Genomic DNA, 17,443 nt, shown 5'->3' on the forward strand with positions numbered 1-17,443 from the left:
TGGAACGTCGGGATGGAGGAAACCCTGAGGACTCTGCATGGGTTGGGGTCTGGTGGGACAAGGGAGAAGAGGGTCCACTCGGGTTTGTGGGGGGAGATGGGAAGCGAGGGAGTGAGAGGAAACCAGTACAAAACAGTTAATGGCAAGGGCATTCCTTTGCTTCGTGCCATGGAATCCCCTGTGGAGAAATAACAACTGAAGGAATAAAATCTCTGTGATCAGTAAGGGCTTGGTCGCTAAGCCCACGTTCAGTGCCTTGCTTGTCCCTGGCAGATGCATTCTAACGGTGGGTCCCTCCTTTTAAACTGCTGGGCTGTAAACAAAATCCCCCTCTGCTAGGAGACCAGAGGGCAGGAAAGAGGGATTGCAGAGGGTTAGTAAATTCTAGGAAGGGACATAGCTAGAATTCAGCTCTGTCTCGTTGCTGTGCAGCTGTGTCTGCTTGGCGATGCCGTTAGATCGGCTGGTGATGGCAGGCAGGTCATTGGGTCTGGGGGAGATGGAAACTGTTGTGGGTTCGGGTGGTGAGGGTGTGGGGGCGGTACTTAGGGAGGTTTGTTGGGGAGGGGGAGGGCCTGTCTTTTTAAACGGCGGGGCATGATGCCGTGTTTTCTGTCTAGAGACTTCGGTGTCTGGGTAACCTGAGTTCAGGTAACGCAGTCGCTGCAGCGTCAGATCGTTAATCTGAGAGGCCAGGGTTCGATTCCTCGTAGAGTGATGAGACATTTCCTGGGTTACGCTGGTGGTCGGACCAGATCATTATAATGGTCCTTCCGGCCTTATCCTCTGTGGAAATAGGTTTGGGTCTCCGTCCAGTGCTTCAGGAGAACCTTGCTCTTTCCACACCTGCCCCACCATGACCATCCTTAATTTGGAGTCGTTGGCGGTCAATGTTCAGAGGCAGGCTAGGATTTAAAGTAGAACTGTGTGTGGGGGACGGCTGCACCGTGCTTCCCCACATTGGGCCTGGCTCCAGCAAGTGCCGTGGGTCCCTCATCAGCTTCTCTTTCTGCCCCGCTATGGGAGCTCTCCCGGGCCTGGCTCCCTCCTACCGTGGGGCAGCTGTCAGCCCTGCTGGTGACTGGCAGCTGCAGCAGTGTAACGCGAGCTTGTGCTGGCCTCCCCACAGGAGTACATGCGCATGATGGGCCTCAGTAACTGGCTGCACTGGAGTGCCTGGTTCCTCATGTTCTTCCTCTTCCTCCTGGTGTCCATCTTCTTCGTCACTGTGCTCTTCTGTGTCAAGGTGAGTGTCCTTGCCACGGCTTCCACGGTACACGTCAGAGCCACACTCTTGCTGGCGGAGTGGGAGCTGATGGCTTTCTTGTGTGGACAGGCATCTGCGGGTGGCTGTGGATTGAGGGGTGGTGTCCTAGGCCCTCAGACTCTCAGCTGCTCCTGAACGATATTTCCCCACCACTCTCCACTCCTTCACATCCAGACAGCTTTTCTCATCACTATCTTAAAGCAGGGGGAAAGGGGCAGCTGGGGGGGTAAGACTTGGAAGTCAATATTGGGTGTAAGGAGGTACCTTCACTTTCTCAAAATGTGGAGCGTGGAGGTTCACTTTGCTACTTCAGGCTGGGCCTTTGATGCACTTGGGTTTGTAAGTGTTTGAATCCCCCTCTGCAGACACCGTATCTTGCTTTTCACACAGCCTTACAGTTTAGCCTGTGGAACTTCCTGCCACAAAGTATCATTGAGGTCAAGAGCTTAGCAGGTTTCAGGAAGGGATGGGACATGCATATGGTTAACAGGAACATCTGGTCATTAAAGGATTAAATCACTCAGGGTTTTCAAAGGGATCTAAACCCCCCTGCATCAGGTTGCATGCGGCCTTAACTGATGGGAGGTAACGTCCCTCGGGGGCAGGCTGTCCCAGAACTGCTGCTGAAGGATTTCCTGTGCTTTCCTCTGGAGCAGCTGGTGCTGGACTAGAGGGACCAGAGGTCTGATCCAGTCTGACCATTCCGGTGGTGAGCATACTGGAGTCCTTGCAGTGTTGGCGATAAAGGCCACTCTTCATTAGAGCCTGGTCTACACTAGGGTAATCACCACCCATAACTCACCCTCGGTGCAGCAGCACAGACTGCGGTGTAGAAAGGTCTTGCGTATCTTTAACACAGTTCCTTTATCTTTTTTTGACTCCCAAGCCCATTCTGTGCCACCATCCGCACCGTGAGAATCGCAGGCTAGATGCCGTGCCTGTGTTGGTAGTAGTACTCATGGCCTGGATTTTGTTTGTAGGTAAGTGAGCAGGGGGCAGTGCTCACCAACAGTGACCCGACCCTGGTGTTCACCTTCCTGGCAGTCTTCTCCATCTCCTCCATCTCCTTCAGTTTCATGGTCAGCACCTTCTTCTCCAGAGGTGAGTCCGTCCTGTTAAACTTTCATGCTTTTTGTCCAACAGGGTGGTTTGGCTCTGAAACATGGACTGCCGTATAGAAACGGCTCCTTATCCATTCCCTCGGTGGATCCTACCTGCTGACTTTACTAAGACCCACCCACTAGCCTTGCAAGGCCAGCCAAGCTCTAGGAGTCACCTGGAGTCTGATCTGCCTGGAGAGCAATCAACAGAACTATTTACCAGGTTGCAATCAGTTAAACCTTTGAAGACAGTAGTGCTGCACGGATGTCGCTGAGACAATCATTTGTTCTGCAGAACCCTTATTACTAGTGGGGAAAGAGCCCAGCTTGACTCTCAGATCACATGGACCTTGCAGGGTCGTAATTTGGAAAACAACTTGTTACTTACCAGCAGAGCAGATTTGCTACGGGAGCCACTGAGAGCCAGTAAACACGGAGCCCCCTAATTGCATCTTTGCAGTTTCTCTTCACCACGTGGTGGAAGGGGCTGGGGTTGGAGCAGCTGTCAGCTTCGACATCACTCGTGAGCACTGATTGTTGTTTGTGGTAAATACCAGCGCTGGGCTAGCTCCTCGGAATGCCACTTGCTACATGGGCGCTTCGTGGGGAAATGGGTGACATGCCCCTCTTCCTCAGCAAGGGTTGTTGGTTGCTTGTGAGTGGGCGGGGGATTTGAATAGGATTCCTAGCTTCTTCCTGGCATCCTCCTTAATGGAACTTGGGTGTCCCGCTAGCTAGTGACCTGCCTCCAACCTAAGCCCCCAGGTTCAGAGGGCAGCAAGCTGTATTTGTGTAGGGCTATCTTAGTGTGTGCTTTAAAGAGGGCAAACAGGAAAGACAGACGAGAAGCCTAGGGAGAGACGTGAAGCCTGCACACTCCCATCCAGCGTTTGATGCTCTACCAGTGGATGTTTGATTGTTGTAGGACATTTGCCAAGTTATCTGTTTGGTACTGGGCATTAAGTGCTAGCGCACTGGGGGCAGAGGAATGAACAGTGTGCTGCACAGAGCACATGCCTTTCTCCATGGCAATAACGGCAGTGGAAATACTTGCTGGTCTCACTTGCCCATTGTTTGGTCTCGTAAAGGCTCTTATTCCTGTTGTGCAGGGTACAATCCAAGTGGGAGAGCTGGTGCTCTGGATTTTTGTGCTGGGTGAGGAATGCATGCAAATATTCCATGAGCCCCTCCAGCAATTTTCCACAGGAGGCCCAGGGAACAATTTGTTCTTAAACACCGCAGTAGAGGGAAGCTTTTCCCTTCTAGGTCTGGGTAAGCGTCATGGCTTGTAAACATCCCGCCTTGCTGCTGGGAAAGGGCTGTGTGTTGAATTCCTCTCTGATAAGGGCAGGACTCATCTGGTGGAGGAAGGGGTTGGTATCTCTTCCATCTTCCCCGTGCGACCTACAAATCAAGCCTGCTCTCATCAGCAGATGTGCACTGAGCAGTGGCTTTAGTTTGGGGAGCCGGAGGCATCCTTTGCTGCCGCACTCCATATGGTAGGATGCTATGAAAGGCTCCAAAGCCTCGACCCAGCACTGACAGGCTGTGCATGGAGCATGAAGCTGCTTCTTGAGTGGTCTGGTTTGTTGCCCAGTAAGGGATGTTAGGACACATCCCCGTTCAGTTGTATTATATGCTGTGGTGCACAGGAAACTTGTCTACTGTAACTTCCCAAAATGGGCCAGCTTGCTGAGCCCTGCTAAACTCGCTTCACAACGCTTCTGGGAGTGTTCTGGGGCTCGACACGAAGTGGTGCCGTCTGATAGCTAGAGCAGGGAAGTTGGTCCCAGCTCTGCCCCTGACCTACTGTGTGACCTTGGGCAAATCATTCAGCCGCTCTGCACTTGTTTCCCCATTGGCATCATGGAGAAAATACCTGTCTTTGTAAAGTACTTGGATCACCTTGGCAGGAAGCTGTAGAGAAGTGTGCTTGCAGTGTGTCTGCATCCGTTTGTTTTTGTCACCACACCGTTGAAAACTTCTGTTGTGTTGGTTCCCTTCCTCCCTCCCCCCCATCTCTACACTTGCAGCAAATGTGGCAGCTGCCGCTGGGGGTTTCCTTTACTTCTTCTCCTACATCCCTTACTTCTTCATCTCGCCTCGCTACGACCTGATGTCTCACAGTCAGAAGCTGTCGTCCTGCCTTATCTCCAATGTTGCCATGGCCATGGGAGCGCAGCTGATAGGCATGTTTGAAGGAAAAGGTGAGTGATATTTCTCTCTCTCCCTACTGCTGTAATACCCAGTCCCAGTTGGGGGAAGTCCAGCCTGGGGACACACTGGGCTCTGGGTTGGGATGTTAGGCATGTTAGAGTCTGATTTTTTTTGGTTTTTTTTAACCTTGAGACTTGATCCTGATCCTGTACCATTGAAGGAGTCTTGCCATAAGTGAGAGCAGGATTCAGTCCTTGGACAGCTAACCTAAAGGAGCTGCCCTTCAGAGGGAATCTGTCAGTGCACATGCTTATTGGCTTCAGGGCTCAGGGTAACTTAAATCTCTCTGGGGGTGGGAGGGAACAAAGCTGGTGAGAACAAGGTCATGCAGTAACGTAAATATTTAGCCAGTACATTTTTGTAGATCTTTGCAAATTAAAACACAGAATAAGTTACATTAGGCACATGCATGTATTTATCATGTCTTGCTTTCAAATGTGGTTTCAACCCCCACACACACGCACACGTGGTGTGACAAAAATTCATGCAGTGTGGAGAATATACATATGCTAGCAGTGAATTTGTGTCACAATGCTTTATTTCGCAGTCCCAGGGAACGTGCGCCGCTGTGCATTCTCCCAGCCTGCGGGTGAGGCGTTACACTGTGTTCTATGCTGTGACTGCCCATTGGCAGATGCAGACACCGTCTTGTGTGCATTTCAGGGACTGGTGTTCAATGGAGGGACCTCATGAAGCCTGTCAGCGTGGACGATAACTTCACCTTTGCACAGGTGCTGGGGATGCTGCTGTTTGACTCTGTCCTCTATGGCCTGGTGGCCTGGTACGTGGAGGCTGTCTTCCCAGGGGAATATGGTGTGCCGCAGCCATGGTACTTCTTCTTGACGGTGAGCACCACTGCTGCACACTCCACAGCTGGCAACCTGTGAGATAAAACACAGGGATTCTGTTCTCACACCCTGTGCGTTTATTGTGTTATGCAGAAGGTCAGAGTAAAATTATTACAACAGTCTCTTTTGGGCTTAAAATTTTGGCATCAGAAGTCAGCCACGTGAGTGACTAGGTCTTAGGCTTTGAAATCTGTCAAGCACCAAGCGCCATACAAGAGGTGGTACAGGACCACCAGGTGTGGGCTATCATTTGATGGTGTTTTGCCCCCGAACCAACCTCCAGCATGATTTCATTTCAGTGCCTGGCTCTGTAGTGCAGGTGGGATCACACAGAGCTGAGAGTGTTCCTCTAGGACATCGTGTGGGGCTCGTGAGCCAGCTCTCTGCGCGGCAGATGATGCTGTGGACCGCTGGAAAGCACAGGAAGCGCTGAGATTCTTTGGAGCAGGGCATAGTAACCTGGTGCGATTTTTTTTTTTTTTTTGCCCTCTCACCGAAAGCCGGGAATGAGTCAGGTGCATTGGTGTGGCTGGTTGTGGATTGCTGTAGGAAGCAGGAGAGCCAAATATGGGAGTGAAGTCAGGCCTCTCCTTCCAGCTAAATCATGAGCGGCCCTCTTGCTCTTTAGAGTATGGCTCCCCCAATGAGGGAGTGGAGGCAGTGATTGCACCCTCTGCATAGACCTGTCTGGGTCCTCTATCACCCAGTGTGGAAGCTCATGGCCCTGCTTAAATTGCTGCATGGGTGAGGATGGTGAGGGGCAGTGGCAGATTGAAGAGTAGGTGATAATCCACTGAACAGCCCCAATTGGCCCCCCTTCACTCTCACTGACCCAAACCCCTGCCTGGGGGAAGTGCTGTCCCACTTGGTACGTTCCTTGGCCAACATCGTGCTAGGTGGGTGATGCCTGGGGTCCTTGCGCTTCTTACCCCTCTGTGATGATGGGTGCTGGAGGAACAACTGCCTACGTGATCGTGGGTGGTGGCGGTAACGGAAGGGCAAGAGCTTTCAGCCAATGGTTGATCTCTCTTGGATTAGGCATTGGCAATAAAACTGCCTTCTCGGTAGCTAGCATGTGTCTGTGGAGGAGTGAATTAATTCTCCTGAGGCCTTTTCTATTGGAAATGACTGTCAGTAGTCAGAGGCTCCCCTGGGAGTCGTGAGAAAATCGGGGGCTCCCGTTTGGGTTGGGGAAGAGGGATGGATGGCCGTGGGACCTGATCCTCAGAGGTGTTGGGCACCATCTGGTTCTGGTGTGTTGGAGACACTCCATTCCTAGCAGGATCACACTAAGTGATTGCTTTGAAAGGTGGAGTAATTCTAAAGCATGTCTGAGTTGTGTCTTATGGGCACATCTTTGTGACATGTCTGTCACTTTGCTGTTGTTCTGGACAGCTCCACACATGGGACGTACCAATGTGAGCTAGTGGGATGAGAGGTGTCAGAGCGGATCCTATCTGAGCTGTGCTGGTTCGGGAGGAAGGGAAGTTGCTGTACATGGCAGCTGGGTTATCTCACTCTATGTGTATCTCTCATCTTAGCCCTCGTACTGGTGCGGGACTCCCAGAACCGTCTTGGGGAAAGAGAAGGAGGAAGAGGAGGACCCGGAGAAGGCCCTGAAAAGCCAGTACATTGAGGAAGAGCCTGCTGATCTGGTGTCAGGGATCAAAATAAAGCACCTCTCCAAGGTGAAGCAAACAGGGACCATCTGACAGCAGAGAGCCCGCAGCAGGGAGATAGATAACACCAGACAGATCTGTGCTGGTCTGGGTCATGCAATTTCACATAGGAGTTGTCAGTGGCAATTGCTAAGAGAGGGGTGACTCAGCTCTGCCCTGTGCCCCCCAGCCACAGCCTCTGGGAGCATGTTTACACTACGGGCACTACAGTAGTATAGATGCTACCTACACCAATGGAAGGAGTTTTTCCATCAGTATAGGTAACCCACCTCCCCACAAAGCAGTAGCTAGGTGGGTGAAAGGATTCTTCCATCAACCTAGCTGCGTCTACACTGGTGGTTAGTTCAGCTTCACAACAGCACTTAATTCACCCCTGAATGATGTATCTAGGTGGAGCTACTTTTTTGGTGTAGATCAGGGCCAATGGTTTGGCGACTGTCACTTTTGTGATCTCTGGGACTTGCAGGAAGTGACTGTGGTTTGTTTCAACAATCTGGGGACCAAAGTCCTCACTTGGGAGTCCCTGGAAGAAATCAGTGGGGCTCCTGGTGCTTCAGACCCATTCCCTTCCCCCGTCTGGACCCAGAGCACAGGGCATCATGCAACTCCTCTGTCCCAAGGAGATCTACGGCTGGGGTATAACTGCAGCAGCCTGGTGTGCAAAGAGTCTGGCCTGGCATTCAGTGGCTCCTGTGCTCCTAGGGAGACTACAGGCACTGAGCTCCCGGTGGGGCGCATGTACCCGGTTGCACTGAGCAATCCTTCCTTTTGCCCTCTCCTGACTTCTGGCTGCCCCTATGCCCAATGCATCAATTAACAAATACCAAGCTGTCTCCCTCCCTCCTTCAGTAGAGTGTCTGCAATTCCCTGCGGGTAAATCCTCCCAGCCCTAGGGACCGTGCCCCACTCTCTGCTGTGTCCATGCAGACCTTTGAACTGGAAGCTCCTGTCTGGCACGGATCACCAGTCGTACACCTCCGTGCACGACACACAAGCTGCCGTGTAAACACCCTCATTTTATAAGGGTTTTGGGTTTTAAACAAAGAACCAGGTTGGATTCCCAGTCTCTTGCTTAGTGCCCAGCTAGATGTGCTGCGGAGGGACAGGAAGTGTTGCTCTAAAGCAGATCCCTGTAGCTGTTGGCATGGCATTGATGGGTGCTGAAAAGCCATCTGCCTACAGGCTGTGACGTGAGCTCTGAAAGGGGTAGAATTTGGGCACACCTGTCCTTCCCCAGGGATCTGAAACACCCTCTCTTATATTTTAAAAACTGCCTTACCATTGCTACCATTTCAATAGGCTGCCCTCTTCCTGAGTAGAGTTGCTGGGCATTGTTCAAGAGTAGCCCAGGCTCGCGCCAGAGGTGGTAGCATTTTAGCAGTAGGATGAAACAATACCTCTCTTCGTACGGCAAAACCCAGTGTTTTAACGTCACCACTCCAGGGATCCGCATACATTGGCTGCGTAATGGAGTAGATTTGAAATTGCTCTGCTTAGACGCACTCGAGGGTGGTCTGCTAAAACGTCTGGTTGCCTCATAAGGAGATGGTCTCTTGTACAGGTGTCATTGCAGCTTGTGTCTGGGATGGCAGAGTTTTGGGATGAAGGGTGCAATGGATGTGAGAGATGAATGTGTATTTCCTTCTAATACTTGTCTTCTCTTGATGCTTCTGCAGGTGTTTAAAGTGGGGAACAAGACGAAGGAGGCAGTAAGGGACTTGACCCTGAACATGTATGAGGGGCAGATCACAGTCCTCCTGGGACACAATGGTGCCGGGAAGACAACCACTCTGTCCATGCTCACAGGTAGAGCATCCCCACCCCGGGCCATCCTCACTACAGCATGGGGTATGGCTTAGAGAGCACAGTGCGTTTCCTGGGGCTGGGGCAATGCGTATCTCGCTTTGGAGCATATGAAGCCATAACCATCTGCTGAGGCTGGCGAGGTGCTGGACTGTATTCTCACATCTGATCCATTCCCCAAAGCAGCATCCGGTGACTGTACTGCAGCGTAATGTACTCTTCATCTTTGGGTCCCTGCTGCCAGCTCAACAGCAACGATGGGGCCGAATGAAGACTTTTCACCCCTTTGTCTCGTACCGGCTTCGTTAACCTTTAAACCTTTCTGATTCATGTCGTTCGTCACTTTCTGTCCAACGCATCCTCAGTCTTCCTCTCTTTTGAGTCCTTCACACTCTGCTATGTATCACCATGCACGGTATTTTTTCCAGGTCTATTTGGGACACGTGTCTGAACCATCACAGTTGTCTTTTTTGAAGAGCATTATTTCCTGCCCTAGCTGTTTTCTAATCACTGCATTTTTAATTTTCTGCCATCTCAAAGCCCTCAGCTTTCCCCCTGCCAGTTCATTTCTGCAGTCGAACTCTTTTGTTCGTCAGCTTTCCTCATACTCCACCATTCCATCCCCTATGGTAGTGTTGGTCTGACAGTTGTCTCAGACGTGCCAATTTTTGTTTTCATCACAATGTCTTTAGCCTTCCAGATCTTGCAGAGTTTTCTGAATGCAGTAGCAGCTAGTCCAGTTCTTTTTATGTCATCTTCATGTCGTGGAAGAAAGATCACGCAGCTTCACTTTTAGGATTAGATCGAGTAGAGCTTTATTCTGACAGACACACAGAGAGCTATGGCCATAGGGAAGCCCATCAGCATGCCCCTATGCTGATCTCTGGAACTTCACCTTGCTATCAGATACAAAGGACTTATATGGGTTTGTTTTAGATTCATTTACTTATAGATCGTATAGTGGAGTTTCTTAATAGGTTAATTACCTCATGCAAGGTAATTATAACACACAATGGGGATTTCCCAGTGCTAGCCTGTCCTAGTGGGTATTCTGGTGCCAGGAAGTCTAGGATCACGTACAGACACTTGCTATCTTATCTGACAGGGGATGTCCGTGTTCGGACTTCAAAGGTGGCTAAGTTCTACAACATAGACTAACAAATTTGCATGTGGACGGTAGGGCTAAGACATTCCACTTGAACTTAGCATTTCTATCACAGTTTCAGACAAAGGTATTCTGTCAGTGATTTTTCTGATTCCACATTCACAATTCCCATTCTTCAACCCTAGTCCTCCAAGGTACACAACATTTCCCACATGTTCTAGTTCTTTGTCTCTGACTTTGATCTTTACCTTTTCCTCTTGTCTTCCAATAGTTGTATATTTTTGTCAACTCCATGCTGATCTTCAGTTCATATTTTCTACTGGTTTGCCTTGTAAGTTATTCTTTGTAAATCTTCCTTGGTCAATGCTTGGGGGACCAATATTGTCTGTGAGTCAAAGGTTACTCTCTGTTCTCCCATATAACGTGACTCCTCCCATTTCACCTCCCAGTGCTACAGCCCTTTCTACTTCCAGTACCAAGTGGAACAAATCTGGCAATAGTGTGCACCCTTCTCTTGCTCCTACAGTGATCCATCTCCACTCTATCAGTTTCTTGTCGACCCCTGCTGCACTCAGCAACTTGCTGTAGATGTTTTCTATCAGTTTGATGGATTTCTCTGGGATGCTGTACGTCCTCCTAACTCGCCATAGCCCTTGCTGCTAAGCGCTCTCAAAAGCCTGTTTGAAGCCTAAAAGGTGTTCTGTGCACGTCTCTGGTATCTGTCCAGTTGCAAATAGGTGATCTGTTGTACTTTGTCCTGGTCTAAATTTGGCCTCCACGTACCTCCCTGTGCGATGGCTTGGTGAGTGCTACAGAGCAATAGACTGTTGATACTGCACAGCAAATGGCTCTCTGGAAATGAAGGACTCTTGACAGCTCACGGAGCTGTGGGGTGACGTGGCCCCTTCCTCCTCTTCGGGGGCTAAGCACGCTGCCTCTGTCGGCCCAAGGACCAGAAGATGAAATATGGGAATCTCAGGCAGGCTGTCTTGCTTGGTGGCTGAATCCCCTGGTTGACTCTGAATCCCCTGGATTCACGTGGCTCTCAGCAGTGTGCAGAGCATAGGACTTGCCAGGCCAGGTCAGACCATTGGTCCAGCCAGTCTGATATCCTGCCTTCTGCAACGGCCAGCGCCTGATGTACCAGAGGACAGCACAACCCCCGCCAATTGTGCGAAGGGAGGGGTGAATTCCTCTGCGGCCTTGCAGTGATTGTGTCTCTCCCTGCAGCAGAGAGCCTGGCTGGATGAACAAGGCTGTACAGCCAAGCCGGGACTGAGACTTCACTTGGCTTTGGAGGGGATTTTGGGCAGTGAGGTCGTGACAGGTGGTCTGCCCTGCTCTGTGGGGGAGGCAGGTTCTCATCCTCACCCTCTCTCTCTCCCTGCTCAGGCAGGTTCCTGGGAGCTCTGTGAAATCAGCTCAGTCAAGGTGGAAGGGAGAAGCTAATTTAAGGCGTAGTACAGAGTGGCTGTAAGGGGAGCCCGATTCAGTTCTTTGCCTGAAGCAGGGTGGCTCCAGTGAAGGTTTGTTAGCCAAGGGCTAGGGGTGTGGGAAACCCCCAGGTCTTGGGAGCTGAGAGTTCCATGTGGGGGGGGAGGAGATGAGACACTGGCAACTCGCTGCTCTTATCCACAAGTGGCTATTGTCCCTCCGGTGTGTTGCACTCCTAGGTCTGTATCCTCCCACAAGCGGCCAGGCTTACATCAGCGGCTACGAGATCTCCCAGGACATGGTTCTGATCCGAAGGAGTCTGGGCCTGTGTCCCCAGCACGACGTTCTGTTTGACAACATGACAGTTGCGGAGCACCTGTACTTCTACTCTGGGGTGAGCTGAGGACGTGCAGCGTCGCGGGAGGGAAGTGGCTGGGGGCCCATCTGTGTCTGCAGAAGTCTTTGTATCTCTGGGATCACAATAGTGGCCCATAGTTCTGGCATGGACACGGCAACCTCCATCAATAATGTAGCACCATGCATCCTGTGCTAAACACTGATGGCTTATACTTCTCATATCAATAATAGAAAATTATGTTTATCCTTCCATTTTCTATCCCTACCAGGGTTATCCACATGTCAGCTTGCAGCTGGTTTGGTTGAACAGGTGCAAACCCTGTAGGAGCACTTATTTTGTTTTGAACAGTTTATTCCAGTTTATCTTAAAGTTATACCTGATCCATTTCAGCTAATCTGAAATGATCCAGGGTTAAACTGGGGTTTAAAATGTCCCTTTAAGTTATGCTGGTGGAACTCTGCAGGTGGACAAGCTGATGACCTGTGAAATTTTACAGAGCATATATGAGAGAGTGCGATCAGGAAGTTTGCTTCCTTGGTCACTGATGTGAGAGGGTGTGGACAAGGCCGTAGAATCTAACTACTCTCCGATGCCTGCCGACTATTCTGTTGAGTCCAAATTGCCCTCCCTCTTTGTATCTCTGTAGCAATGGGGCAGGATGAGCTGGATCCAGCAATCGGGGGCAGAGCACAGGCTGTGTTAAATTCTGGAGGGAATGGGGCTTCCCTCAGACACTCATCTGCATTTGAGGGCCTTTTCCCATTTACAGCCCCCGCTCTGGAGGGTCTGAGAGAGCAGTGGAGCCCCTTGAGTGGCGGAGTGGCTATAAGGATGGTCCCCCACTGAGACATCTTGCTGTTCCGAAGGTCATGACGTGGCAGAGACTGGGTGGCTGGAAAGAGAGTTACAAGCAGCCCAGTTCAAGCAGAGCCACCCCCTTTTTTCACCTTTCTTTGGCCTTCTTATTCAACCAAGCTATGCAAAAAAGCTCCCAGCTCATGGCATCCCTCTTGGCTGGGTCTCTGCAGACCCCTGCTGGGATTTAACCCCTGGGAATCCTATTAAGGCTGCCTCATTGGGGCAGCAGCTGGAACTGGCTGCACCAGAGTAGCACGACCCCTTCAGGGGGCATTGATTAATATGCTCTGTCCCAGGGGGTATGGGGAGTCCTGCAGGAAAGGATACTCTCTGGGGCAGGAGTTGAGCCTTCTCTTGAGTTTGTTTTCTTGGTTAATGCAGAAGCGTGGGTGGAGCATGAGGCATTTCCTTACACCCAGGGAGCGGCGTGAGCAAGGCCTCTTGCAAAGGGGCTTTTCTGGCTGCTTGATGCAGTATGGGGCAGGGAACTGGCTCCCCCCAGCGGGGTCTGCTTTATTAAACGCTTAACCCTTCCTTCCCCTTGTCCGCCAGCTGAAAGGCTACCCCTCATCGAAGTGCCTGGAGGAGATCAACCGCATTGTGAGGATCCTGAACCTGGAGGAGAAGCGCCACTCTCTGTCGAAAGCGCTGTCCGGAGGCATGAAACGCAAGCTGTCCATCGGCATTGCACTCATCGGGGATTCCAAGGCAAAGCAGCTCCCCTTTTCTCGGGTGGCTCTGGGCAGCCCTGGGGCTGAGGTGCTGGCGACAGAGCTCGGGGGAGAGTGGCTGGTCCCGAGCCCCTCCCGCTCTACTAGCCGGGTTGCTAGGGATCTCTGTGGCACAAGGATGCTGTGTTGCTCAGTGGCTACAGCAAAAGGCTCTTTGGGGACAGGGCTGCGGCAACCGCCTGTGATTGGCCCAGCCTGCTGCCACAGAGCAGAATGGGTGCTGAGCTCACCGAAAGCTGCCCCTCCCTCGTGAGCCAGGAGGGTTATTAGAACATTTGCGGGAGAGGGGGATGTCGGTGCCCCCAGAATGAAAGACCAGGGGCCAGTCTGTCTTTCCTGGACCAGCTCTGGCGTTGGTACCGGCAGCGTCTCCTGCCTCTTGGGGCAGACCAGTGTGCGACAGTTGGTCTCTCCACTGTGACCCTTACACACTTGTCCAGAGCTGTGTCCAGCCCAGGCTCTGAGGATCCCTGCGTGCCACAGAATCATAAAAATGTAGGGTTGGATGTGACCTCATGTAGTCATCGAGTCCAGCCCCCTGCGCTGAGTGAGGACCAAGTAAACCTGGACCATCCCTGACAGGAGTTTGTCCAACCTGTTCTTGAAACCCTCCCATGATGGGAATTTCACAACCTTCCTTGGAATCCTCTTTCAGAGTTCAGCTGCCCTCCTAGTTAGAAAGTGTTTCCTAATATCTAACCTAAAGCTCCCTGGCTGTAGTTTAAGCCATTACTTCTTGTCCTGCCTTCATTGGACATGGAGAACAATTTATCATCGTCCTCTTGGTAACAACCTGTAACAGATTTGAAGATTTAACAGGTCCCCCGTCAGTCGTCTTCTCTCAAGGCTAAATGTGCCCAGTTTTTTTAACCTTTCTTCCTAGATCAGGTTTTCTAAGTCAGTTTTAAATTCTGTTGCTCTCTTCTGGACACTCCAATTTGTCCCCATCTTTCCTAAAGTGCAGCGCCCAGAACTGGACAAAGTACTCCAGCTGGGGCCTCACTAGTGCTGAGCAGAGTGAGACCATAACCTCCCGTCTGTTACATACGACACTTCTGTTAATACCCCCCAGACTGATATTTTTCACATCTGCATCATATTGTTGATTGATATCCAATTTGTGATCCTCTATAGCTCCCAGATCCTTTTCTGCAGTACTACCACCCCACTTTCTAGTTATGCATTTGATTTTTCTTTCCTAAATGCAATAATTTGCACTTGTCTTTATTTTTTTCAGACCAATTCTCAAATTTGTCAAGGTCATCTTGAATTCTAATCTTGTCCTCCAAAGTGCTTGCAACCCCTCTCAGATTGGTGTCATCTGCAAATTTTATAAGCATCCTCTTCACTCCATTATCCAAGTAATTAATGAAAATATTGAACAGTATCCAACCCAGGACTGATTCCTGGAGGACCCCACTAGATACGCCCTCCCAGTTTGACAATGAATCATTGATAACTACTATCTGAGTACAGTCTTTCAACCCATTGTGCATCTAGACCTCATTTCTCTAGTTTACTTATGCAAATATCATGTGGAACCATCAAAAGCCTTATTAAAATAAAGATATATCATGCCTATTGCTTCCCCCCATTCAACATACCAGTAACCCTGTCAAAGAAGGAAATGAGGTTGGTATGGCATGATTTGTTCTTGATGAATCCATGCTGGCTATTCCTTATAACTCTGTTATCCCTTTGGTGCTTACAAATGGATTGTTTAGTAATTTGTTCCAGTATCTTTCCAGGTATTGAAGTAAGGCTGACTGGTCTGTATTCCTTGGGTCCTCTCTGTCTCCCTTTTTAAAGATAGGTACTATGTTTGCCCTTCACCAGTTCTCTAGACCTCACCTGTTATCCATGAGTGCTCAAAGATAATTGCTAATGGTTCCAAGATAGCTTCAGCTAGTTCCTTAAGTACCCTAGGATGAACTTCCTCAGGCTCTGCTGACATGAATACATTTAACTTATCTAAATGTTCTTTAACTTGTTCTTACATTATTTTGGCTTGTGTTCCTTCCCCCTTGCTGTTAATATTAATAATGGTGAGCTGATGCGCAACACAAACCTTTTTAGTGAAAACTGAAGCAAAAAAGGCATTAACACCTCAGTCTTCTTGATGTCCTCAGTTATCAGCTCTCCTACCCCACTTAGAGGGTTACACCTGCCTTTGTCTTTCTCTTGCTCCTAACAAATATTATCTATTTGATGCCCTTTATGTCCTTTGCTAGGTGTAACTCATTTGGTGCTTAACCTTTCTGATTTTGTCCTTACAGCTTGTGCTATTCTTTTGTACTCCTCCTTAGCAATGCATCCATCTTTCCATTTTTGGAAGGACTCCTTTTTGATATTCAGATTGTTAAAGATCTGATGCAGATATATTGGCCTCTTACTATACTCCCAGTCTTTCCTTTGCATCAGGATAGTTTGCAGTTGTCTCCATGAGAAGCTGCCAGCTCTCCTGAATTCCTTTATCCCTTAGATTTTCTTCCCATGGGACTTCGCCTACCAGTTCTCTGAGTCCATTCACGCCTGCTTTTTTGAAGTCCCTTACTTGCCTCAGAATCATGAAATCCATTGTTTCATGATCCCTTTCGCCCAAATTGCTTTTGACCTTCAGATTCACTACCAAATCCTCTCTGTCGGTCAGAATCAAGTCTAAAATGGCTGTCTTCCTGGTTATTTCTTCCACTTTCTAAAACAAGTTGTCCCCAATGCCTTCCAAATACTAAACATTTTGTGTTTTGCCAGGTTATTTTCCCAACAGATGTCTGGGTAGTTAAAGTTCCCCATTTCTACCAGGTCTTGTGCTTTGAATAGCTCTGTTGTTCTAGAAATGCCGCAGCCACCTCCTCTTCCTGATTTGGTGCTCTAGTGGGCGCTTACCATGACGTCGGCCCTATTTTTTTACCCCTTTAATTCTTTACCTGCTCTGCCTCTCAGCTCCTTCCAGATCTCAGAACAAGTGTATATATTCTTGCTGTATAAAGCAAAGCTCCTCCTTTTCACCTTGCCTGTCCTTCCTGAAGGATTTACCTCCTCTGTGCCCATAGTCCAGTCCTGAGACACCCACCCAGTCTCTGCTGCCAACTAAGTCATAATTTAGCTTGTGTGCAGATACTCCCAGTCCTTCCTGTCTATTCCCCACATGCCTTGCATTTGTGAACAGCCATTTAAGATGCTGATTCCCCCACTGATTGCCCCCATGTCCCTGTTGTAACTTGCCATGCCCCCCTCCCCATGTCTCTGCAGAGCTGCCAGCCCAGGGCTGGGTTCAGCTCCGGTCCCTGAGCACGCTCGTGCACAATACTACATCTGTCTTGTCCCGCTAATGGACTGCCTTCTCTGGTGCGTAGGTGGTGATGCTGGACGAACCGACATCCGGTATGGACCCAGCCTCCCGCAGGGCCACCTGGGACCTCCTCCAGCAGCAGAGGAGCAGCCGTACCATCCTGCTGACCACCCACTTCATGGACGAGGCGGATCTGCTTGGGGACCGTATTGCCATCATGGCGCAGGGCGAGCTGCAGTGCTGCGGCTCCTCGCTCTTCCTCAAGCACAAATACGGTGAAGGGAGGCAGCGGAGAGGTCATCTCCTGCCCCTGCCCCCGTGTCCCGAGAAAGAGGGAGTGCCAGCCTCAGGAGGGTGCTGTGGGAGGGGAATGCCTCAGGGGCGGCATTAACCAGGGTCCACAGATGCAACTGCACCCACAGGAATCAAGCCCAGATTAACCAGTGTGCACTGGCTGCATTTGCACAGGGCCCCCATCTCAGGTTTGGCCTGGCTTCACGGCAGGTTTGGACCAGCTGTCGCCCCTCCATTGTGATGGGCCTGGGCCCAACCTGAGCTGGCACTGCGACCCCGTGTGCCAGGTTGCAACACCACTCACTCAGATTTGGCCCAGCTGCCCCATCGTCATGATGGGGGGAGTGGGGAGGGGAGCCGGCCCAGCCCCACGGGACAGGAAGTCCATGTCATGCAGCATGAGGCCTGACCACGTTGTCTCCCCGCAGCGAGAGGCTAGGTCTGCCCTGGAAGGAAC

The 17,443-nt window shown here is 50.5% G+C and overlaps 1 protein-coding gene across 2 annotated transcripts in view; it reads left to right on the forward strand.

Moving 5' to 3' along the window:
• The window catches only part of ABCA3 (ATP binding cassette subfamily A member 3), a 77,275-nt gene that overhangs the window by 37,207 nt on the left and 22,625 nt on the right, over positions 1-17,443 (forward strand). For both annotated transcript variants that reach the window (XR_010917305.1, XM_067534066.1), the window contains exons 7-15: positions 1,130-1,246; positions 2,248-2,368; positions 4,401-4,574; positions 5,248-5,429; positions 6,974-7,120; positions 8,788-8,917; positions 11,693-11,847; positions 13,222-13,377; positions 16,757-16,967. Coding sequence is in view for 1 of the 2 variants with exons in the window: in XM_067534066.1 (XP_067390167.1) it covers positions 1,130-1,246; positions 2,248-2,368; positions 4,401-4,574; positions 5,248-5,429; positions 6,974-7,120; positions 8,788-8,917; positions 11,693-11,847; positions 13,222-13,377; positions 16,757-16,967 (1,393 nt within the window). In the remaining variant the exon portion in view is untranslated. The remainder of the gene's footprint in view (positions 1-1,129; positions 1,247-2,247; positions 2,369-4,400; positions 4,575-5,247; positions 5,430-6,973; positions 7,121-8,787; positions 8,918-11,692; positions 11,848-13,221; positions 13,378-16,756; positions 16,968-17,443) is intronic.

Source organism: Emydura macquarii, unplaced genomic scaffold (genome assembly GCF_026122565.2).
Source record: "Emydura macquarii macquarii isolate MOO-44397 ecotype Brisbane River unplaced genomic scaffold, CSIRO-AGI_Emac_v2 contig_3374, whole genome shotgun sequence".
Taxonomy (NCBI): domain Eukaryota; kingdom Metazoa; phylum Chordata; order Testudines; family Chelidae; genus Emydura; species Emydura macquarii.